Source organism: Bos taurus, chromosome 11 (genome assembly GCF_002263795.3).
Source record: "Bos taurus isolate L1 Dominette 01449 registration number 42190680 breed Hereford chromosome 11, ARS-UCD2.0, whole genome shotgun sequence".
Lineage (NCBI taxonomy): Eukaryota > Metazoa > Chordata > Mammalia > Artiodactyla > Bovidae > Bos > Bos taurus.
Window position 1 is genome coordinate 103,599,335 of NC_037338.1, and position 23,599 is coordinate 103,622,933.

General features: G+C 62.1%; 1 protein-coding gene and 1 long non-coding RNA gene across 4 annotated transcripts; one reads left to right on the forward strand and one right to left on the reverse strand.

Annotated features, from left to right (window-relative positions):
* The first annotated feature begins 1,760 nt into the window (after positions 1–1,760).
* LOC101907995 (uncharacterized) lies at positions 1,761–11,474 on the forward strand. The gene is made up of 2 exons (XR_236552.5): positions 1,761–10,129; positions 10,982–11,474. It is a non-coding gene; the product is annotated as an uncharacterized lncRNA (long non-coding RNA).
* A 3,716-nt stretch (positions 11,475–15,190) lies between these two features.
* Positions 15,191–19,305, reverse strand: TMEM250 (transmembrane protein 250). 3 transcript variants are annotated; one of them, XM_002691657.6, is made up of 2 exons: positions 19,234–19,305; positions 15,191–17,480 (listed from the first exon to the last, which is right to left on the reverse strand). In XM_002691657.6, the coding sequence occupies exon 2, from the start codon at positions 17,357–17,359 to the stop codon at positions 16,940–16,942; it is 420 nt and encodes a 139-aa protein (XP_002691703.1). In that variant the 5' UTR covers positions 17,360–17,480; positions 19,234–19,305; the 3' UTR covers positions 15,191–16,939. The 3 variants fall into 3 exon arrangements, with proteins under 3 accessions (XP_002691703.1, XP_005213511.1, XP_005213512.1); XM_005213454.5 differs by lacking the exon at positions 19,234–19,305 and adding an exon at positions 18,841–19,017; XM_005213455.5 differs by lacking the exon at positions 19,234–19,305 and adding an exon at positions 18,266–18,755.
* Positions 19,306–23,599: the final 4,294 nt, after the last annotated feature.

Here is a 23,599-nt window from a genome sequence, read left to right on the forward strand (position 1 = left end):
GTGGGGTACCGCAGGGGAGGGAAGCCATGCCCTGGCCTAGAGCAGCTTTGCAGCCCCAGCTTGCCACTGGCTCCTCAGTGTTATTAGAACCTCGGCTGTGCAAACGCCCCAGGGCCCTGGGAAACTGGGGCTTCTGCAGACACCTCTGAGCCCAGAGGGACCTCCCTAGCCACTTTCAGGCAAGGGGTCAGGATGCGAAAAGCCATCCACAAGGCTCCAAAGCCCCCCACCTCGTGCCGGTGGCGCGGGTCGCCGTGTGGATGGGGTCTACAGGTGTGGCCACGTCACGGGCGCCAGGTGAAGATGGGGCGGGGTGCTGGCTGTTTCATGCACTCACCTGGGGAGCTGGTCACACCTTCGAACATTCCAGTTGTTTTTAATCACTTGTGTTTTCTAAACATGAAAGAGATTCTTCTTTAACAAAAGACATTTGGAAAATATTGAAAAGTTTTTAGAAGACAACAGATAACCCACAAGCCTGTCTCCAGGGCTGAGGAGCGGCTTCGGTGCAGCTTCTGTGTGCATGTTGTGGGGGGGGGGGGGTGTGCAAACCACACCTGCACGTTTTAAACACTACAGCTGAACACCTGTGAGAATCCAGGCCTGCGCTACACGCCCTGCAAGTTGTCTAACTCGATTTTCACAGCAGTTCCGTCAAGTTGGTTCTCTGTTCCTGTTTCACTTAGGAGGAAAAGGCAGCTTAGGAAGAAAATGCAGCCAGCCTGGGATTCCTCCTCACTCCCGGTCCCCCAGCAGGCAGGGCGGGGTGTGGTCCCTCTGTCTGATCACTAGGACTCATAGACGTTAAGAAGGGTCAAACTGTGCTGGCTGATATGCAGGCTGGGCAGCTGCAGTCCCCTCGTGAGGGATCTGATTAGCACCGCAGTCCGTCTGAGATGCCAGCAAGGGGTTTCTCAGCTCAGGGAGGCCTGGCCTGGCCTCCCATCCTGAGCTTTCTGGGTCTATAGCTTCACTTCCCGCCTTTTATCCAGAGAGTGTCAGGCTAGGGAGAGAGAATAGTCACAGAGGTGACCCTACAGACAGACTGATGAGAGGGTGTCAGGGGTGGGGGCTCTGGGCGCACTAGGGGGCAAGGCTTGTCTGCTATCTGTCCTTCCCTGGACAGTGGACGTGTTTGGGAGCCGGCCAGGTGCTGCTCCGGTGGTCCTGAAGGTGGCCGAATGCTGGGCAGCGGGGTGGAGCCGGCTCCCGTGGTGGGAGCACCGACACCTCTCCCCTCGGTGCTCCCCAAGTCCAGCCCAGTTAGCTGAGGCCTCCGCCCACTCTGCTGTTGTCCTGGGCCCCATGCAGCCTGGGGCTCCCCACCCTGGAGACCCCTGAAAGCCAATACTAATGGGCGGATCTGCAGACATTGCCACATCAGCTCTGGGAAGAGGCCCACGTCCTCCATTGAGGCTCATCTCAAAGATTAAGGTCCATCAAGCACACCAAGCCCGAGACTGACTTAGCCAGGCACCTCCCTGCCCTGTCCCCTCGGGTGGCCGATGGATGTCTCAGTGTGATGCAGACTGACCGTGCCCATCTCTGTGCCCCGTCCCCCCCACCTCAGCATGTGGCAGCGCTTCCTTCCGGAAGCTCCATCTGTCCAGAGCCTAGGCCCAGCACAGAATCCCCGTCCCACCCTCCTCACACCCCAGTGCTTACAGCTCTGCCGCCAGGCTGTGTCAGGGCTCCAACCCACCCCTCCTGCTCCAGCTCCCCACCCCCCGTCTACTCCCCTCTCCACCCACCCCCCTCTCAGGTCCCTGCAGCAGCCCCCTGCCCGGCCTCCCTGCCTGGCCCCTCGAGCCCCTGCTTGGCCCCCCTGCCCACCCCCTCGAGCCCCTTTCCGGTCCCCCCATCCATCCCTTGAGCCCCTGCCTCCACATGACAGCACAGAGATGCTTCTATACATGTCAGATCACGGCGCCCCCCTACTCAGCTCCCTCTGCGCCCGCATCTCACTTCTCACTCAGAATGCAAGCCTCAGTCCTTGCAGTGGCCGGGACCTGGCTCCTCACCCACGCCCCCTCCACTCGGCCGCACTCGGGTTCCAGCCACACTGGCTCCTGCATGGGGCTTCCTCACGTTGGCGCCCTCCTTCCCCAGGGCCTTTGCACCTGCTGTCCCCACTGCCTGGACCTTCTTCCCCCAGCGTCTCTGAGGCTTGACCTACGGCTCCTTTTGGGTCTCTGCCCGGATGTCCCTGGACCATGGGCCCTCCTGACCCTCCTGTATGAAACAGCCATTTGGGCCTTTGCCAGCCAGCTCTCCCTGACCCGACCTTGTATGAATCCACTCTGAGGTTCAGAGCCCCTGTCTCCCCTTTGGGGCACAGGCTCCCTGTCTTGTCCACGGCCCTGGCCCTGACCTGCGGGGTACCCGGCACAGACCGGATGCCCATGGCCATCTGTGGGGTGTGGGAGCCTGAGGGATGCTATGTGCTTGCTGACGAGGGACTGGACACCGCCCCCCCACCTGCCTGAGTTCTTGGTGCCGCTTTCCTGTGCTCGGAGGGTCCAGGGCACCCAGTCAGCAGGAAGGGAAGCAGCAGCGGGGACGCCAGGTCAGACCCGTGGCTGGGAACAGACTCCAGCATCGTGATCAGCAGCGAGGCAGCAGGTCCTGCCGGCTGCCTTGCGTGGGAGCCGCAGCCGTGACAGCGCCCGGTCCGGGCTGGGCGGGGAGCAGAGAAAGGTCTGTCTGCCTCCTGCCTGACCTTTGCCAGCAGGACATGGAGGAGCCCAGGCTGGCACGGCCAGTGCGTGCCTTCTCAGGGGAGCCTCCAGGTCTGTGGCAGGGGGGCCACCTGACTTCCTGTCCAGTCCCTCCTCGGAAGCTGCCCCCACGTAGGGGCTTCCCAGGCCTTCCTGGGGAGGGGCCTGTGGAGGGTTTTCCTGCAAATCTCAGAGCAGTGTTCCCAGCAGAGGCACAGGCAGCAAAGACCCCTCCGTAGACCAGGCGGCTGTCAGGACAGCCGCGCGGCTCCCTTTCCGGCTCTGAGCGGGGCCCTGGCTGCCCCGTTAGCGGCCGCGTGCCAGCAGTCCACAAGTGCCTCTTTGTTAGGCCCCCGCTCCGTGCCAACCAGGCCAGCCACTCGCAGGCCGGCTTTGAGCAGGGTCCCCACCCTCCCCCAGACCCGCAGAAGTCAGGCCTTCCAGTTTAGCTGGGTTTGTGCCCACCTTGTCCCCAGCTCGGGGTTCATTGAGTTCACCCCCACTTTTAATACTGGAACAGTCCCCTCCCAATCCTACGGCCTACCCGACACGTCCCCCACCCCCTGGGAAGTCTGCCAGCCCCCCAGGGTGGCTCCCGCCCAGGCCTGGAGAGCAGCAGGGGGCTGCTCACTGTCACGGCCTCTCTGGGCGACGACAGCCTAGGACAATGGGCAGGCACCTCCCCGGCCACCCAGGGCCCAGGCCACCCTCTAGCCAAAGCCCAGCACGGGCCCTCCGGGCTGGCACCTCTCCCAGGAGGCCCCAGCCTGCCCTCCAATGAGACTACCTCTGCCTTTGTTCCTGGCCGAGCCTGGAGTTCCCCTTTGCCTATCAGGGTGCACTGCCTGCAGCTTCCGGGCACTGGGCAGGATGGTGGGGAGATGAGTCTGCAAGGTCCACCCACCCCAGATCCTCCCACAAAGGGGCTGGCAGCCACCTGGAGACAAGACCCTCCTGGTCCCTTGGCTGCCTCCTCCCACTGCCACTGCTATTTTCGTGGCGGTATTCTCACCGGAGAATTAGCGAGACACCCTCCCCCCAGGGAAGGGCCACCCCTCCGCCCTCCAGATGACCTCTCGATCATCTCAAGGGTCATGCTGGGCCACGGAACACTCGAGTGGGCACTTCCGACTCTTTCTGGGGTTGTGGCTGAGCTTGCTCCGAAGCCCACCATGACCTGCAGGGCCCAGTGGCACCTGGCTCTGCATGGCAGGTGCCCGTCACCCCCTGCAAGGCCTGCCCAGGGGGCGTCCCCCTACCCCAGACCCAGGATCAAGCTTGTCCTGCAGTGAATCTGGGGACAGACGGCGGGCTCCAGCCCTCCAGCCAGCCCATGTTCTGCTGTGAGTGGCAGCTGGACCCCATGTTGGGGGGACTATGAAACTTCTGAGCATCTGATGGGAAAGCCTGGCCATCCTGTAGCCATGCGAGCTGGGGACTAGGGTGATGCCCAAGGGCGAGGTGCAGCGAGTAGGGGAAAGACAGGTGGAGTGGGGCAGGGGCGGGTGGCGTGGGGGAGGAGTGGGTGGTGTGCCCAGAAGGGCTGGCAGGGCCTCACTCAGTGACATCCCGCCAGGCCTGAGCGGCTGGCCTCAGTCCTCTCCCCACCCACGCAAGCTGCCTGTCTGTGCTGGCCACGTCCCCCGCCCCCACTGCCACAGGGCCTTTGCACCTGCTATTCCCCTGCCTGGGAAACCTCCTCTTCTGTACTGGCAAGTGAGCTCTGGTTGGTTCACCCTTCAGCCCAAGGTCGTCCACTAGGGCCCTCAGGGAAGCCATCCTGACCCCTCCCCACGCTGGCTCTCACACTGCTGGGCCCCTCCTTTTGGCTCACATACGACTGAGCTCTACACTTATGAGCAGATGGTTTAATCAAGCCCCACGAAGAGGAGACAGGTCTTGCTCAGAAGCGGGGACTGCGGACAGAGGCTGCAGCAGCCTGGGGAGTCTGCAGGTAAGGCGGTCCCCATGCTCGGCAGGGGGAGCAGGCAGCACGCTCGCCTACAGACATCAGGTCCTCCTGGAAGTCCTGCTCTGTGCCAGGCCTGGGACTCCGCCCCGGAGGTCAATGGAGAACACGACAGGCCAGGGCTGCTCCCCTGGGGCTTATGTCCCAGACAGATGGTTACAAAAAAAATCACGGACTGAAAAGTGCCATGCACACAAGGAGATACCACTTCATCCCTTACGATGATGAGAAGAATATAACCAAAACAAAATGAAAAACGGAATAACCAGTGCTGTGGAGGATGTGGGGAAATTGGAACCCTCGTGCAATGCTGGTAGAAATGTAAATGGTGAGGCGCCGTGGAGAACAGTGTGCTGTCCATCAAAATATTAAACATAGAGCTGCCGTGCGATCCAGCAATCGCACTCCTGGGTGCACACTTCAAAGAACTGAAAACGGGGTCTACCAGAAATGTGTGCACCTGTTTATAACAGTCACACCTCAAAACAGCCCAGGTGTCCGCAAAGGGTTGAACAGTATGTAGTGAACACGTTCAACGGTATGCTGTTCAGCCTTAAAAAGGAAGGAAATTCTGACACAGGCTGCAGCGTGGATGAGCCTGGAGGACGTTGTGCTTGGTGAAATGAGCCCAAGACAGCAGGACAAACCCGGTAAGGTCCACTTACAGGAGGTCCCTCCAGGAGCCAAACGCACAGACAGAAAATAGAAGGGGAGGGCCTGGTGCTGGAGGAGGGGCGTGAGCAACCAGTGGGGACAGAGGGGCGGCTGGGAAGGCGGCAGCTTCCTGGAGATGGGCGTGCTGATGCTTGCACAGCGACGTGAGTGTGCTTGATGCCCTTGCCCTGTGTTTTTGTTAAGATGGGGCTCCCCTGGTGGTCCAGTGGATAAGAGTCCCCCTGCCAATGTGGGGGACACGGGTTCAATCTCTGGTCTGGGAAGATCCCACGTGCCACGGGGCAACTAAGCCTGTGCACCACAGCTACTGAGCCCAGGTGCCCTAGAGCTTGCGCTCTGCAACAAGAGAAGCCACCGCGGCCAGACGCCCGGGCACCGCAGCAAAGGGTAATCCCCGCTTGCTGCAGCTGGAGAAAGCCCGTGCGGCGACAGAGACCCGGCACGCTGCGCTGTGCTTAGTCGCTCAGGCGTGTCCGACTCTGCGGCCCTATGGACTGTAGCCCACTGGGCTCTTCTGTCCACGGGGATTCTCCAGGCAAGAAAACTGGAGTGGGTTGCCATGCCCTCCTCCAGGGGATCTTCCCAACCCAGGGATCGAACCCAGGTCACCTGCAATGCAGGCGGATTTTTTACCATCTGAGCCACCAGGGAAGCCCATGAACGGCCGTTGTGGGTTGCCATGCCCTTCTCCAGGGGATCTTCCTGACCCAGGAATCGAACTGGGGTCTCCTGCTTTGCAGGCGGATTTTTTCTTTTACCAGCTGAGCCCACTTGCTGCAACTAGAGAAAGCCTGTGCAGCGACAAAGACCCAGAACAGCCAACCACAAATAAAAGATTAAGATGGTGGATTTTATGTTATTCATATTTTCTGCAAGGAAAAACGAAGTAATGCCGGGCACTGAGAGGAGGAGGCTGTTGGCCAAGAGGAGACCTAGGGCTGAAGAGGAGGCAGGTGGGCAGGGCTGAGGGAGCAGGGACCCTGGAGCCAGGAGGACCCTGGAGCCAGGAGGAGCAGGCTCGGGGGTGGGGCCTGTGGCAAGGGGCGGGGCCCGTGGCAAGGGGCGGGGCCAGGGCTGCCTTGTTCTGACCCAGGTGGAGGTGAAGAGGAGAAAGTTCTGTTAGACAGCTGGGGCCTCTCCTGGGGCCCAGGGAAGGCTGAGGGGCATGGACTGGGTCAGGATGGGGAGCCCAAAGGATGAAAGGGTCAGTGATGCAGCATTCGAACTGTCGCTAGGATGGTGGTCCATGAGGGCCGTTTCCTCAGACGGGGCTGTGGGAGCACAGTTTGGGGGATCAGGCCCCCCGGGGAAATGACAAGTGGCACTTGCTGCTCCAGGGTCAAGGCCCTGGGGAGTCAGACCAGACTCGGCTGGGGTTAGAGGCTCGGGGGTAGCAGGCTCGCTGTCAGCAGCGGTCGCACGGTCTGTCCTGGTCTCGTCCTCCCCTCTCGGCATCTGGCCACACAGCCGACCCTCTGTCCTCCTCCAAAAGCCTTCCAGTGGCTCCCCCGAGCCACAATGCCATCCCCGGACCCTTACGCTCCACACCACCCACTCTGACCCACCCCCAGGCTCTGAGGCACGACTTGCAGAGTGCAGATCCCCAGGTGACCGGTGCGCTGGTCCACACTGGGATCTTCGGGGAGTGTCCTCGGGCCCGGACCGGCCTGCGCTCTGCCTGCAGGACCCAGGCTCCTGCCTGAGACTCGCAGGCCCTGCCAGCTGGGGGCCTGGGGGACCCTGGGGATGGATGTGGGGGGGTGGTGAGGAGATGCTCTGGCAGCTCAAGAGATGCGCAGGCAGGGACACCGAATCTGGGGTCTGCATGCAGGGCAGCAGCTCACAGCCCAGGGGCCCCCACTGAGGCCAGCAGGAAGGACCCCACAGACTCAGACCCGGGTCTGGTCCTGCGAGGAGCAACAGGTGCCTGGGGTCCACGGCACCCAGAACTAAAGACCATCCCTTCCGCAGGGGTGGCGGGGTCCACACGGTGACCCAAGGGAGGCCCGCAGGGCACGGCCGTCAGCAGAGCCCTGCCCACGCGGCAGTGGCGGGGTTCACACCCCGGGAGCTCAGGCATCAGCCCTCACCTGGCCAGCTCCCCGGGGGCTGCCCCAGGCCAGGGCCTCCTTGGGGGACGAGTGGTGTGTTCCCTCTGCCCCCTTGGCCTCCAGCCCTGCTGGACCGTCACTCCCCTGCCTAGGGCTGCAGGTGGGCCTGGCACCTCCTGGGCCTCCCCAAGGGCACCCTCACCTTCTCCATAGGGAGTCGCTAGGTTTGATAACAGATGAAGACCACATGGCCGTCTCCGGCCACAGAGGGGCCCCCCCACCCCCAGTGCGGTTGTTTCACTAGGCTCCTAATACCCCACCGTGGCTCCAGCAGTCCACACCCGGGGCTCTGGGGTGGCAGTGCGGACTGAATCCAGCCCTGCCCTTTGGTGCTGCAGCCCCGGTCCCTGCTGGCCGTGGCCATCTTTCTTTTGCCTGGAAGTTCTGAGCAGGGACCTGGTGGCTCAGATCCAGGCTGCCCCAGCGAGGCATCCAGCCGGGAGGGATGGGGTGGGCCTTAGTTCAGGCCTGGGCTTTGTGCTAACATCTATGTCCCCATCCATCCACGGTCCCATTGCCTCTGGAGGCCAACCCTCACCAAGGGGCTCCCACCTCAGGGCTGGGGATCTCCGGGTCCAGGACCAGGTCCTCTGGGCACTTCTGTGCAGGAAGAGCCCATCCAGGGAATTAGGTGCCTGCAAACTATGGGAGGGTTTGAACTGTGGTGCTGGAGAAGACTCTTGAGAATCCCTTGGGCAGCAGGGAGGTCAAACCAGTCAGTCCTAAAACAAATCAGTTCTGAATGTTCATTGGAAGGACTGATGCTGAAGCTGAAACTCCAACACTTTGGCCACCTGATGCGAAGGGCCGACTCATTGGAAAAGAAAAAAACCCTGATGGTGGAGATTAAAGGTGGGAGGAGAAGGGGACGACAGAGGATGAGATGGTTGGATGGCATCACCAACTCAATAGACATGAGTTTGAGCAAACTCCGGGAGATAGTGGAGGACAGGGAAGCCTGGCGTGCTGCAGTCCCTGGGGTCACAGAGAGTCGGACTTAACAACTGAACAATAAGCGATGAGAGGGGCGTCGGGGAGGGAGGAGCCGGACTGACTGTGGGTGCCACAAGCAGGCGGAGGTTGAGGGTGCAGGGCGTGGCTGCTGCGCCCCGTGTCCACAGGGGACCTGCCGTGCTCCTCTCACCACCCCCACACACCTGAGTGGGCCACGGGCTTCTCCTGGGTGGGGGTTCACCTGCCTCTGGGCGGGCGGCAGCAGGCCCCGACACCTGGAGATGGCGTCTCTCTTCCTGATGGCCGACCAGGCTGCCCTGTCTTTCGTCTCCACCAGGGAGGGATCCTGCCCCGGGCACGTTGCTTGCAGCTGGAGGACTGAACAGGTGCTGGGTGCAGGACCTTTTATCACAGAATCCACTTCCCTTCCAAACCCTGGCAGAGCGTGTTGATTTCCTGGTGTTCCTTCACCTCAGGCACCAGGCTGGAATGCCTGCCCCTTTGGGCTCCCACTCCTGGCTCCCGACCCAGGCACGCACTGGCTTCGGGAACTGGAGGCTCCTGAGCTCGGGGCTGGGTGCCCAGGGGGAAGGGGGCCTGAGGCCCATCCCTGCCCGCACGCTCTCATACAGATCAACCCCTCACCCCTGCCGCCCACCCCACAGCCAACGAGCGGTTTCGCCGAGGGCGGGGCCTCATTCGTGGGGGTTGATGGTTGATGAGAGCAGCTCTGGGATTAAGGCTTACTCCCTTGGCCCCAGACCCCTCCCAGAAGCCCTTCACTGGGGGCAGCCCCCACGTCCACTGAAGCACCTTCTCCAGCTGGGAGCTGGGTCCGAGAGCACACCCACCGCTGGGGTGTGAGGCGCCGTCTCCCAGGCCCCGCGTGGCCTTGGGCTGAAGCTGGCCTGGGGTAGCTGTCTGCGCTTCTGACTCCTGACCCACCCCTCCTGGCCTCAGCCTGCCCTGCAGGGCAGACACACTGGTTAGCACGAGGGGCCTGCAGTGCTGAGGCTGGGGCCATCTGCAGGCGCCTGTCGGGCAAGTTTGGATCCCTTGCACAGAAGGAAACTGGGTGAGCCTTTCGGTTTCTTGTCAGAGGCTGCAAACCCGTGGCTCGCTCTGCACGTGAATTAGGGCAGCGCAGTTTTGGTTTCTGGATACCTCCCCTCGGTTTAAATTGGATGCTCAATCTGCTTCCTCTTTTGTCCTAAATTTCCCTCCAACATCTAGTGCAGCTGTTAAGCAGCTGCTTCTGCCTGCTCCTGAGAAGGCCAAGGGGCCAGGCAGCCACGTGACTCACCTTCTCCCAGGAGGGATAGTAGGGTCTGGGCAGGGTGGATATGGCAGCGTAGGGGACAGTCAGTGCCTCTGGGGGATGCAGGAGAGAGCTGGGCACAGGTTCCCCAGGGAGGAGACAGACAGGATGCAGACAGGACTTGGCAAAGGTTTTGACAGCTGCAGCTAGAGACATGCAGGTGAGACGAGCAGAAGGACTTCCGGGGGCCAGGTCCTAAAGACTGGGGCTGATTTTCCAGGGATAACTCAGCAAAAGTCAAGCACCCATGCCCATGGGCACTTCTGGTGGGAGACCTCCCGACCCTGAGACCCAGCTGACGGAGGCCTTGAATGACCCTGGACACAGTCATTAAGAAAGTGGAGGGACTACTGAGTGCCAGCCCCAGGGACACGGGGCATCTATGGTGAGTGTGTGCCTGTCCCCTACTTTACATGTTAAATTCTAGACTCCAGGAGAAGGTATTAGGAGGTGGGGGCTTTGGGGAGCCCCACCCTCAAGAATGGGATTATAGATGAAGACCCAGAGAGCACATGCCCTTTCCACCCTTTCCATGGTGTCTGGGATCCTGGACGCTGCCCTTGCCAGATACCCACTCTGCTGGCCCCGGGACCTTGGACTTCCAGCCCCAACAAGGAGAAACAGACAGGAAGATCCCCTGGAGAAGGGAATAGCTACCCACTCCAGTATTCTTGCCTAGAAAATCCCATGAACAGAGGAGCCTGGTGGCCTACAGCCCACGGGGTCACAGAGTCAGACACGACTGAGTGACTAGCACTTCCACTTTCCGGGAGATGCAGATGTTTGCTGTTTATGGGCCACCAGATCTGTGATGTTCTGTCTCGAAAGGGCTGAGATAGGACAGTCCTGTTCATTCACTCGCTCATCATTCAACAGAGGGCCAGGTCTCCTTGAGAAGGTCCTTCTAGAGGTTGTTCCCTCAGGTCGTGTCCCTGAGGTCAAGACCAGGGCGGCTGATCTGCCCCCAGGCAGGCCCTGCAGCCGTCGCCCCGGTTGCCGGCACCTTCCTGGAGCAGGGGGGCCAGGAAGGCTGGGCCCTGGTCCCTCTGGGTTGCAGGGGCCACTGGAGCCCGCTGCGCCCTCCTCCCTGCAGCCCCCGCCCGGAAGGAAATGCTGGCCTTGAGCTGCGCTCCCCAGAACCCCTCCCAGCCCCTGGGAGGAGCTGTGTTCAGCAGACCTGTCCACTCTGGGCGGTGAGTCCAGACTGCCCCCCACCCATTTCCTCTCCCCTCTCTAGCAGGAGGAGCTGGTGGTGGAGAGAAGCGACCCCCTCTTCCCAGCACAGGGTCGGGAATAAGACCCATCCCCACGAGAACCAGCTCTGAAGACAGCAGCCAGAGGACCACATGCAGGAAGCCAGAAAGGCAAATGGAGCTGGGACGCTCGCCTCCCAGCTTGGAACTGCCCCTGCTCCAAACCGAGGACACTTGTGCGCACACGTGTCTGCATAGTGTGCACACGTGCACACACACACGTGTGCCGGTCAGCTGCACGGCAAGGGGGGGGGTGGGGGGTCACACAGGGCTGCAGCCGCTCTGAAATGCTCCTCAGTGACCCGTCCGCTCAGGACACCGGTGGGTGTCCAGCGCAGGCTGAGTCAGCCCCAGGGTGTGGATTAAGGAGGATAATCATGTTCATTGGGGCACTTTCATGCACGGAGCCGGGGAAACAGGGTCATCGAAGTACAATTTGAAAAGCATACAAATAATTCATGTTCCCATTATGTCACAGTGCTGTTGTAAATGATGAATTCACACTTAAAACCCAGGGGCATATCATCAAAGAGCAGCTACCCACCACCCTCCCACAGGCAGCAGAGGCCCCCTTAGTTCTGCAAAGTCCACAGGTGGGCACTGGGCAGCGGCGCAGGCCTGGAGGAGCCCAGGGCTGGGCAGTGGGCAGAGGGGGCAAGGATCCTCCAGGCCGGAGACACACCCAGTGCCACCAGCCCAGGGGGCAGCACAGCAAAGAGAAGGGAGAGGGTGCTAGGGGCCGCTGGAAAGATCTGGAAACCCGTTCTCTGGTCACGTGAGCCCCATTCACAGGGGCGGCCGGCGGTCAGGGTGAACAGCACCATTCCTACCAGCAGGGGCCCCAGGTTGTATGGGGGGGGGCTCCCCACACACCTGGCTACGCCCGGCCCTGGGCCAGACCATCCGTCTCCCCATCTCGGCCTCAGACAGCTGGTGCCGGGCTCCTGAGCCCAGTGAGGACAGGAAGGTCACTGCTTGCTGCCTGGGGAGGGGGCCGCCACGGCAGGACAGCTGACTCCGCTCGGTAGCCCCGCCCTGGCCTCCTAGGCTCCGGGCCAATGTCACCGTCCCCTCCCCTGGCCACCTCTGCTGGACCATTGATTCTGTATGAATATTCATGCAGCATTTCAGCCAGGGCTAGTCATTAATATTCCAAGAAAGCAGAATGGGGCCGCGTTGGGTTCTCCTGTGTGAATGGGGGTCACGCGCGCTGATGGGGACGTGGCCTGGGCCTCGCGGACACTTGCATCAGCCTCCGGGGCTTCTGTCTGAAGACGCTGTCTGATCAACCCACTGACCGACCGCAGGCAGGCAGGTAGCACAGAAGTACAGGGTCCAGAGAGGGCAGCGGGTGGGGGCTGCCCCAGGCCCCTCCCACTCTGACCACACGGCCCTCCAGACCTCACGTCCCCGCTCCGCAGACGCTCGCCCTGCATCCACGGCCCTCTCTGTGCTGAGGATACTGAGGAAGGCCCGGCGTCTGTGGTCTCACCCTTGGGATCCCCAGAGCAACACCTGCCTGCCCCAGCATCTAGCCAGGCCGCCTGGCACTCTGGGCCCTTGGGGGTCCTGGCTTAAGTCCTGCCCCACTCTGGCCCGGGGCCAGTCCCCACGGGTGGCAGTACCCGCCCCTTTCAGCTTGTGCCCGCCCCACGGCTCTAGGTCACAAGGGCCAAGGTGGCAGGTGCCCACAGTTGGGCCAGCCGGGGTGGGAGAGCTCTGCCCAACCGGGGCTCCTGTGAGCTTGCCTGTGCCCAGGGTGGTGCACTCGCCATCTCTTGGCTTAGGAGGATGAGCTGACTCTGGGGCCGTGGCGGCGGTGCCTGAGCACCCTTCTCTTCTGCCTCAGGCCGTGGACGTGCCTGGACTGGGGGCGCCTGGCAGCCCGCCTGCTCAGGCCCTCCCGGCATCCGTCTGCCACCCCCTCAGGCGCAGTGCGGGCCACACAGTGAGAGCCACAGCAACCCTGCCGGAGGCCCCGTGTGACACAGCTGCCAGCCTGCCTGGGCACGCTGCCCGGTGGGGCTGGGGGAGGGGCAGGCCCACGGGCGCTGAGTCAGCTGCCCCCGCATGGTCCCGTCCCCACCCGGGCAGGGATGTTGGTGAGGTTGGGGGTGGAGGGGGTGCAGCTCCCATCTTTGGGGGAGCTGTCAATGGCTGGGGATTTTCTGGAAAGTGGCTCCTGCAGGAGCCAGGCCTGGAGGGGCGGCGGGGGCGGGTGGGGTGGGGTGGGGTGGGAATGAGAGGAAGGGCCTTCCCGGAAGACAGGCCCTTTCCAAACAACACCAAAAAGGGAGAAGGGAGAGGACCGACCAGCCTGAGCGGAGGGAAGGAAGCGCTGAGTCAGCACCGAGCCGGCCTCCCTCTGCCAATCAGGCGCCGGAGGGGACAGGGACTCTCAAGGTCAGCGGACGTCAATACCCGCGGGCGTCCCAGTGGACCGCCCTTCCTCCGCCGCAGTGGGGGGCACGCTCCCCCAGAACGGGGGCGGGGCGGGGGGCGGCCGCCTGCCCCGGCCATCCTCCCGGTGGGGGCTGCGTCCTCCCCCAGGCTGTGCACTCAGGTCAGGGCGGTGGGAGGACATGGCGGTCTGAGTGTGGTCTCCCTCCCAGGGCCAGCAAAAGCGACTCTGGAGCCAAGAGGGTATCTCTGAGGACGCCTTGTCCACCCCCTTGCCCGGGGGCTGACTTCCTCAGATAAACCTCTGGTTTCTAGAAATTCCCTTCTTGCCATGACCCCTCTCCCGCAGTTGCCTCACTTCCCACGGGCAGCCCCTTCCACCCTGCGGGCCAGGGGTACTCCCCAGAGGGAGAGCTCCATGGGTGGCCGGCCAAGAGAGCCCCAGTGCCTGGCCAGGGAGGCCACCACCCAGCCCTCAGGCCCTGCTCTGTGTTCCAGGGGAGCGCCTCCCCGGGCTTCTGCCCCAGCCTTGACCTGCTGCCCTCCCTGCCCAGGGATCACTGCCCCCGAATCTGACTGTCCTCTCTTCGCAGGCCACAGGCCCCGGGTGCCCCGAGTCTCCCAAGCTTGGGCGCTGACCGCTGCCGCCTCCCAGGCCTCGCCCCCCACCCCCGACCCTCCCCAGCTTGCCCTCGGGCACTGGCCAGTTGAGTTGAACTGGCCCTCCCCTGGCCAGCTTCCTTCTTCGTGGTCACTGTGCCTGCCTGCCCCCCTCAGGCCTCCCGGATTCCCACAATCAAGGCCCACTGTCTCCACCACCAACACGCCAACTCGCCCAGAAAGCGGGGAGGGAGGCCAGGCCTGGCAGCCTGTGGGAGCCACGGAAGTTGGGCCTCCCTGAGGCTCAGGCGTGGTAAGGACGAACCTGGGATGGTGCTGCCTGCTGGCACTGGCTCCCCTTGAAGCTGGCATGCCCAAGAGGGGTCTCCCTCCTGGCCAGAGAGCATCGCCCCACCCGAGACTCGGCCAGGCTGTAGCTAACAAACCATACCTCCCGAGGGTCCTCCGGCATGTCTCGAGGACCAAGGCTTCTGTGATGAGTCTACCAACTCTGCCATCAGAAGCAGCTAAACCCCGAGAGGACTCAGGTTGGTTTCCACTGATACATCAAGCCCCACACAATTCCAGGGTTGGCAGCGAGGCCGCCCTGTTGCAGACCCGCAGCTCTCCTTCCAGGGCCGCTTTCTGGCCACCCCGGCTACGGGAGAGGACGTGACCCTCCTCATCACGGGAGTCAGGGAAGCCTTCACTCAATAAAGATAAATAAGAACGTGCATCTCATTTTTCCAATTGCTTTTTGGCTCAACAAGAACCATACTTGGGTTTTCTGCCAGTATCTCGCCTGCGGGTGTCTTCTCTGAAACTCAGTGCACACTGCATGCGCACGGCCATTCCGGCCCAAGAGGGTATGTCCTGTCTTACAAGGACCATACGCACTCGGTTGTTGAATTCAGCCTCACGACCCTCACCAGGCCCTCACTCGCCCAGCACTGACCAAGTCTCGCGGCCGCCCCCGCCAAGCCCCAAGGGCAAGTGCCAGTGGTGGAACCCCTGGCCTCCGGGCACGGAGGGCCCACTGCAGTCCAGCACAGTGACTCCTTCTCCAGCTTGGTAACGGGTGCTTTTAAGTTTCCCACTGTACTTAAGAAAAAACAGCATCTGTGGTGTTTCGGGCTTGTTATATCCTCTTAAAAAAGGTATACAGCTTTTGAGCTTTAAACAGTCACACCATCAACGTGTTAAAAAAATAAGTTTAATGCAGGTGGCTCGTTTCATGAACAGCTTCACAGGCACTGAGGGCACCGAGCAGCGGGCCCGCACACTGCGCCCCCAGCCCCACGGGCACACGCCCGCCTGGGGCCAGAGTGCCAGCAGTCAACGAACACAAAACAAAGCTTTCAGGAAACAGCAAGATTCAGTGCAAAAGATTCTCTGCAGCGCTGAGAAGTGGGGTCCACGCGGATCGGCTCCTCGCCTGCCATCCAGGTAACTCGGACAGACTCGCCCCCCACTCCCTCCGAGGAGCCCACCGCTGACCTTGAGTGGACAATCGCCTGACAGAAGCTGACTACAAATAAAAAAACACGGCTTGCAGCCAAGTTATTTTTTGCTTTCTTTACCTGATTTGGGTTTTTCTTCCAGCGGCACACAACTGCCCTGACAGCCCCTCTGGCCACTAGGCAGCCTGGCCAGACGGGGCTGAAGGAGCCACTGCCCGTGCCTGGGGCTGTGGGGACAACTTGGGGTGGAGCAGCATTAGCCTGCCTGTTGCCCTCCCGTCTGAGGCCCTAAGTCCTGCCTCTGGCTGTTGTCCCAGCTGAATCATTCAGGGTGCCCCTCGCTTGCCTAGGAGGCCCAAGGCCACCCTGGCCTCATCTGATGGAGGCAGGGGAGGGGCGGGGCAAGCCTCTAGGCCTTTGGTATGTTTTCTCTGCAATCGGAACCACCCTGGCCCACATTCACTCTTGCTCTGTACTCCCAGCTGCTCCAACAGCTGCTGAGGCAGGAACAAGGGCCACCGAGTCCCTCACTTGGCGGTCCAGTCTGGTGTACCCGACTCCAAGAGGTGTTTCTTAATGTGCAGCACTCGGGCCACCTCTGATATCTGCTCCTGACACACACATCTTAATCCTGGACATTCCCTCCAGGGAAGAGGCTGAACCCCCCCACCCCCACAAGCCCCCAAAGCCAGAAATGCACTGAGTTGCCTGCCTCAGAAAGTCACACTTGAAGAGATGACGTCATCTGGCCGACTTGCTCAGCAGACCTGCCTGGGAGGAAGACAGGCGTGCCCTGGAACCAGCACACCCACTCCTGATCTAACAACCTGCCAAGTGAACCCAGGTGACACAGAAGCCCGGTCTGGGACTCAGGACACCTCGCAGGGTAACATATGGAGGACAGTGTATGGGTTGAGCCAGGACTTGGTGGCCCAGGGCGGAGTGAAGAGCTTGGTGGCAGTGCGGGGCGTCAGCTGGTGGAGCCCGACACTTCCCTAAGGCTGGCGCAGGGGCTGGGGGCGCACAGGAGGGGACAGGGCAGCTGGGAGAGACCCTCCAGGTCTGCACCGGCGCACCACACCCTTCCCAGGGGTCTCTCACACCAACACTGGTGATGCCGGTGTCCTGGAGAGGGGACAGGGACCCGGGCTCTCTAAGTACAGACTGGACCGACGGGTCCCCTCTGGAATTGCTGGGAAAGTGCAGGCGGAACCACAAGCAGGTGGCCCGGGGGATGTTGCACCGAAAGCACACAGAGAAGGGCTGAAGCAAAGACCAGCAGGAGCGAGGCCGCCAGCGTCCCCTTCACAGGAAAGTCTCCGCTCCTTCCGGTCCGAGCCTGAGACCCCTGCGCGCAGGGAGGTCGTTCCTCTGGGACTGGGCAGAAGGGGCCCTGACCAATCCCGGCAGGAAGAGCACCCCTCGCAGGTGCAGCTACAGCCAGGTCGCCATCAGCCGCCCCCAGAGGAGCCCGCGGCACCCTTACATGTCCACGAAGACCATGAAGCACCAGCCCAGGCCCCCGACCAGCAGCATGGTCACGTGGATGCCGTAGACCAGCAGCTCGTTGAGGAGGCGGAAGTCCACGCGCCGGCGGCCCAGCAGCAGCAGCAGCGCCGACAGCTTGAGCTGGAAGCGCAGTAGGACGCGGACGCCCAGGTACTGCAGGCAGAAGAGGGCGGCCAGCGCGCCCCACAGCGCGGCCGTGAAGAGGCTGCAGCTGAAGTACAGCAGGAAGCGGATGAAGCCGTAGAGCCAGCGCGCCCGGACGTACACGTCGAAGTTGTTGTACTTGGTGCGGGCCGGGCGGGAGGCGCGAGCCGGGCCACAGGCGGCGTGCAAGCAGGTGGTGTGCGGGCCGTGGAAGGAGCGCACCCGCCGGGGGATGGGCATGACCGGCATCGGGTCCGGACGGCGGCGGTGCTAGCTCGAGGCGGCGGCGGAGTCCCGGCGGCGGTCAGCATAGGCGTCGTGGGCGCCTGGGCCTGGGCGGCCGAGGCTGAGCACCAGGGGAGGCGGGGGCCTGCAGGGAGAGGGACACGAAGAGGAGTCGGGTCAGCCAGGACACAGCCAGGGCTGCCAGGAGACGGAGTCTGGGACTGGAGAGCCACTAAATTATCATTTTCAAAAGGCTGAGGACACTCCGAAGGGACCCACAGTCACGTGGGAACCGAAATTCCACCAGTGACACCAGGAAGAAGGGTCAAGACAGAGGGCGCAGACACCCCCCCCCCCCCCCCGCCCAGTGCAGTCAATGCTAAAAGGAGAGAAAGGGCCTCCCCCTCCCCAGAGGCTAGGTGAGTCCCCTGCAGTGGACTCAGCGTCTGGCTTTTAACTGGGATGCCCAAGTCTGCCTGCACTTCTGTGGCTGCTTTATCCAGGGAGAATAAGCCCCTGGGTGGCAACCAGCACAGGACAGGAAGAGGGAGAGGGTGCCCACTGAGCTGACCGGGTCACTCTCTTTAGCAACTTGACAGGCCAAGCGCTGGGGATCAGGCAGCTGGCGCAGGGCTCTGGGCTCCCCCTGCGGCGCCTGAACCCCGGTGCTGTCCTTCACTAGGAGAGTAACCTTGGGCAGGTCACTTCACCCTCTGAGACCATTCCTGCTCTGCACCATGGGGATGCCAGCAGCACTGGGCTCCCAGGGGTGCTGTAGGAAGCAAGCATTACTGGGCAAAGGCTGCCCATGCCTGGCAGAGGAGGAGATGGCAGCCCAGGGCTGGCCAGTGGTGTCATCGCAGGTCATGGGACTGGACCACCAGAGAGGAGAAAATAGCAAGTGGCTCTCTGGCTTTGCCTAGCAACTACCGTTTATAGCTGTGCCTGGGTCGTGTCTGGAAAACACAGAACTGGAAGTACAGGATGCGTAAAATCGGAGCGGCAAGTTGACGACAGGCCCGGGGGAGGCGCTGCCTAGGGCATCGGCCTCCCGTCACGTGGCGTGCAGCCTGGGGGCCTGCAGAGGGGCTCGTGCTAGCTAGCTCCCTCTCCGGCCGCCCACGTGCTGCTCTGGCCAGAGCGGGAGGAAAGGGGAGGCCGGGCGCGTCCACCCTCCCCTGCTCACAGGCCCAGCCCTGCCCGCAGGCTGCAGCCAGAACCAGGTCTGACAGCATCTGATGGCACTTAGACGTCGGTGCTCCTGCGGGGTCGTAGCCGGGTGCGGGCTGCTAGCCATCCTCCCGTTGTCCATCTGCCCGCGGGCAACGGGTCTGCGCCACGGGCTTCCAGGTGGGGGGCCGGGGCGACACCCACGCGTCTCCCCAACCCCCGCCCGCTGAGTGCTAGGCCCTCGACCCCCAGAGGCGGGGCCGACCCATGGCGCCCCTGGGAGCCGCCCCCGCCCCACCCCGCCCCGCCCCGCCCGGGCACCCCCGCCTGCTCACCGGGTGCCCTCTCCGCGCCGGCGTCCCGAGCCGCGAGCCCCCCTGTCCCTCGGGGCTCCAGGAGTTGGGCGGCCGCATGGTGCCGACGGCGCGGCCCGGACCCTCAAGCGTCCCGGCCCGGGGCCGCCCCGAAGGGACAGGGGCTCCCGCGCCCGGCGGCCGGCGGCGTTTGGCCCCGCGTGGGAGCCGTAGCGCCGTCCCTCTGCGGCCACCGTAGGACTTTCCTCACACCGCCCCCGCCGCCCCCGCCCCCGCTCCGCCCGGCCGAAACGGACAGCGCCTCCCTTCCCCCTTTTCGGCGTCGACCCCGGGCGCCCGGAACTCGGCGCTTGCCCCCTGAGCGTGCGTGCGTGCGTGCGTGCGTATGCGCCCGACGCGCGGCCCGTGACGTACCCCCGGACAACACCGCCCCAGGTACCCGGTCTGCGCCTCGGCCCGTCCTGCGCATGCGCAGATAGGGGATCTGCGCATCGGCGCCCCCCCCTCCCCCAGCAGCTCCTCTGCGCATGCGCCTCTGTGCCCCAGGCTGTGGGCAGTGCGCAGGAGCGCGCCCTTGGGTCAGTGACGGTCTTGCGGTCTGTAAAGAGCCCTCGGTCGTGGTGCTGCTGGTGTCGGTCCCGGCCCTGCGTGTTGGCCGTCTGGCGAGTCTGGAGCGGAGTGGGGACACCACCCAAGGTCCCCAAATGTAGGGAGTCAGGACGGACTGGTTGACACCACCCACAGATGTCAAGGTCCCATGTAGGGACCCTGGGAGAGAGAGGATGTCGGTGTAGACGTGTTTAAGTGTTTTAATCCGGTCGAGGTCAGGGTAGGGGAAACAACGCTCCTTGGATGTAGTTGGCAAGTAACACCTGAGTTCTGTCGGGTGTGGAGAATCTGTTTCCACACGTGGAAGAAGCTGGTTGCACCCCCAGTGCCTGGGGTCCTGGTCTTGGTCGTTGTTTTTGCCACCGGTTGCTCTAGTAGAGGCCAGTTCCTCGGGCATCCTTTACCGAAGACAGTTGGGTGTTGACCTCCCCTTGGCTGACCCTCCAGGGCTGGAGCCCCTACCTGCCAGCACCGGCACCAGGCGTGCACGTCCTGACCCCAGCCAGCCCTCGCCCCGCCCTGTCCTAGGGGTGGAGCATGGTGCCTGGGAACACGCATGGTGGTTCTGTCCCTTCAGCTGCCGCTCTGCTGGTGAGGAGAGTCTGACGCGGTCATGGTGGAGAGGGGAGGAAGGGGCCCAGATCAGGTCAGGGGGCAGCAGGAGAGGATGGAAGAGAAGAAGTGATTCTTAAACTGCATCTTCTCTGTGGCTGGGCCTCTGCAGTTGATCCCTGCTTTGTACCCTAACCCAGGGTGCTGGTTTTCTTCCCCAGACCTGGGTCCAGCCCTGTCCCTTGGAGACGCCCTGTCCAGGCCCCCTCCTCAGCCCTGTGAGGAGGCCCCCTTGCTCCTGTCCTTGTCCCTTCACACTAGCTTTTTCTGTCCCTCTGCCTCACCCAGTGAGCTCCTATTCACCCTTTAAAACCCCAGTCACTATCCCCACCTCTGGGAGACCGCCTCCAACTGTGTGCCACCCCTTCCCTGGCCACCCCCTCCCCTTGGTGGGAATTAGTGGTTCTGACTAATCTCAACCATACCCTTTCTCCACCTCAAAAGCTCAAAGATTCGTTGATGGATCGGCCTCTCCCACTGGCTCAGTTTCCTTACCACAGGCCACACGATAAGATAGATGTCTCTCTACGTCATGACCTAGTCCACACACTCACACGATTAAACAACTCCAGAAGCTTCACAAACTGCACTTCTCCTGACCACACACTCTGCTACGTTCTGTTGTTAATTCATTCAGTAGACGGGCTGGAAGCTGCCGTATCTGCAGCCTGACCACCGCCAGGTCCAGAGCCACGAGGATGAAGATGAGGCTGTGTCCTCAGGGCCAGCTCAGTGGCAGGGCCGGGGGAGACCCCCGACGTGTGCTGTGGGTTTTCGCAGGCTGCCCCTGGCGGGGTAGGGGGGACCGGCCAGCGGGGGCTCCCTCATGTTGCTATCCTCTCAGGCACCCCGCTCCCCCGCCCCCACGTCAGGAGGACATCTGTGATGTGGGCGGTGGCCGGGCGCCACCTGCTGGAACAGTGCACGAGGTGTCACAGAGCCAGGCCTGAGACCCAGTGAAGGGTCCGAGAAGGGCCTGAGTCCATCGGGGCTTTGAGCTGTAAACCAGGCCGAGTCCCAGCAGCTCCCAGTTGTCTGTGGAGCTACGGTGGAGCTGAGTAGCCTCGTGCCGCAGAGGCCCATTGGCCTACCCTCCCCTCTCTGCCTTTGCAAAAACCTAGTTTGCCCCTGCTTTAAACAAGTGTTTGTCACACGGCTCACAGAGAATGGTAAATGGGCAGACCGCCAGGTTGGGACTGTCTTAGCCACCCCCACCCTCCACTGTCCCCGTGCTTGCTGGGGAGCAAGGATCCGGTCACTCCAGGGGCCAGACATGGAATGACTCTTTGCCACCCAGGACAGTAGAGGCTGAGTGACCCCTGACATCAGGCTGCCCTGCAGGTTTGGGTGTGGGGAGGGACCGACCTCTCTGCAGTCATGTTCTAACTGTCCGGTCCTCAGGCGGGGCTGGTGTGACCTCCCACCCCGGGACGGTGGGTTTAATCCTCACAAGGGCCCCAACAGCGTAGCCTTCAGCAATTGTGGAGTCCTTGTGAGCGGTCCTACAGTCACCTCGCCATCAAGAGACGGACCACCATATGACCCAGCAGCGCCACTCCTGGACATACGGGCGGACAAAACTCTAATTCAAAAAGATACCTGCATGCCAGTGTTCATGGCAGCACGACTCACAATAGCCGGGACGTGGAATCAACTAAATGTCCATCGACAAAGGAATGGATACAGAAAACGTGGTGTGTATATACTCGGTCACAAAAAAGAATGACATGCCATTTGGAGCAACATGGACGGACCTAGAGATGATCATACCAAAGGTCAGACAGAGAAAGACAAATACCATAAGATGTGGAATCTAAAATACGACACCAACGAACCTGTGTGTGAAACGGAAGCAGACTCAGGAGCACAGGGAACAGACTGGCGGTTGCCCCGGGGAGGGCGTTGGGAGAGGGCTGGAGGGGGGGTTGGGGTCAGCAGCGAAGCTCCTATAGAGAGTGGCTAGACAGCAAGGTGCTCCTGTACAGGACAGGGAACTGTAGTCAGTATCCGATGGTAAATCATCATGGAAAAGAATATTTTAAAAAAGGATAGTTAGAAAAAAAAGAATGTGTGAAAATGATTTTGTGCTCGAGGGAGTAAAACTAAAAACCACCACCACCAAAAAAAAAGAGTTGGAGTCGACGAATTCCCTCCCCTCGGCTCTGGGCTGCCTTAGTGACCAGATCCTGAGGCCACGTGACACTGTGTGATTCCAGGCTGTGCAGCCTCGTCCTCAGCCTCGGGGACGCTCTTGGAAGCCCCAGTCATGGCGCCCTGAGACGCGGGCCCACGTGGGGCACTGGGCCAGCCCATCATGGGTGGCCCCGCCGAGCTCAGCCTTGGGGCATCCCACCCGTGAGTGGGTGACTCTCTGGGGGATTTTGACCCCAGCTCTCTGGGTCACTCGTCCGCTTGAGACTGCCCGGCTGAGCCCCCAGGTGGCACAGAGCAGGGAAGCCCTGTCTGGGCCCTGTGAGCGCAATGAAACGGGTGCTGTTTTACCACACCAGGGTGGGGAGGTTGGTCACATCCCCCAGTGGTTTGAGCGAACGTGTCATTTCAAATCCTCATCACCGCCTTCAAGGGAAGTCGTCTTGCCTCCACTTTTACAGATGAGGAAAGAGGTTTTTTTAGTTCAAGTCAGGCCTGACTCCCAAACCTGGGGTAAACCCACCACCCACACCACCCGTGCTAACACAGGCATGCGTACTGGCCGTCTCCTCCAGGCCCTGCAGACATCTCTGTTGATCGGCACTGGTCTCACTCCCTTGCTGGTCCTTGGTTACGGAACCCCAGCCTATCTGGGCGGCCTCTCATCCCTGATGTGACTCCTCCTTTACCCCCGTGACCCCGGACAGGACACCCCTCTCCTCCAGGTGGACCCTGGCCGGTGTGTCACGAGGGCCGGCTGAGCCCCCAGAGGTTACCACAGACTTGTGTGTGCAGGCGTGTGCGCTCAGTCACGTGTGACTCTTTGCGACCCCATGGACTGTAGCCCGCCAGGCTCCTCTGTCCATGGGATTCTCCAGGCAAGAATACAAGGGGTTGCCATTCCCTTCTCCAGGGCCTCTTCCCGACCTAGGGATTGAACTTGCGTCTCCTGCATTGGCAGGCAGATTTTTTCACCTCTGAGCCACCAGGGACGCCACAGACCCCGTGGACGGCGTTTACAGAGGGCAGAGCGGCGTCAGATCGTGAGCTGCTGCAGCCCCATCCTGCTGCTCCAGCTCTGGTCCACCAGTTTCTAACTGGGCAGAGTCCTCTGTGCCGCTGGCTTGTGTCTCCGAGACAGTTGGGGAGGGGCGCAGGGCCCCCCTCCCGCCTCGGCCTCCCTTCCTCCTGACTCCCCCACCAGCTGGCTGTCCTCCATTCTTCTAAGTCCAAGGCTGGCATGACCTGGCCACTCGGTCTCAGCATGGTGTTGCCTGGCAGGGAGGCTTCCCATGCCCACGCCCCCATCCCACCCTCTGTAGCCCCAGTGTCTGGCCCACCACAGGCCCAGTTCTGCTTGCGTTCGTTGGTTGGTTGTTTGGTTGATGAAGTGCCTGCCCTGTACTGG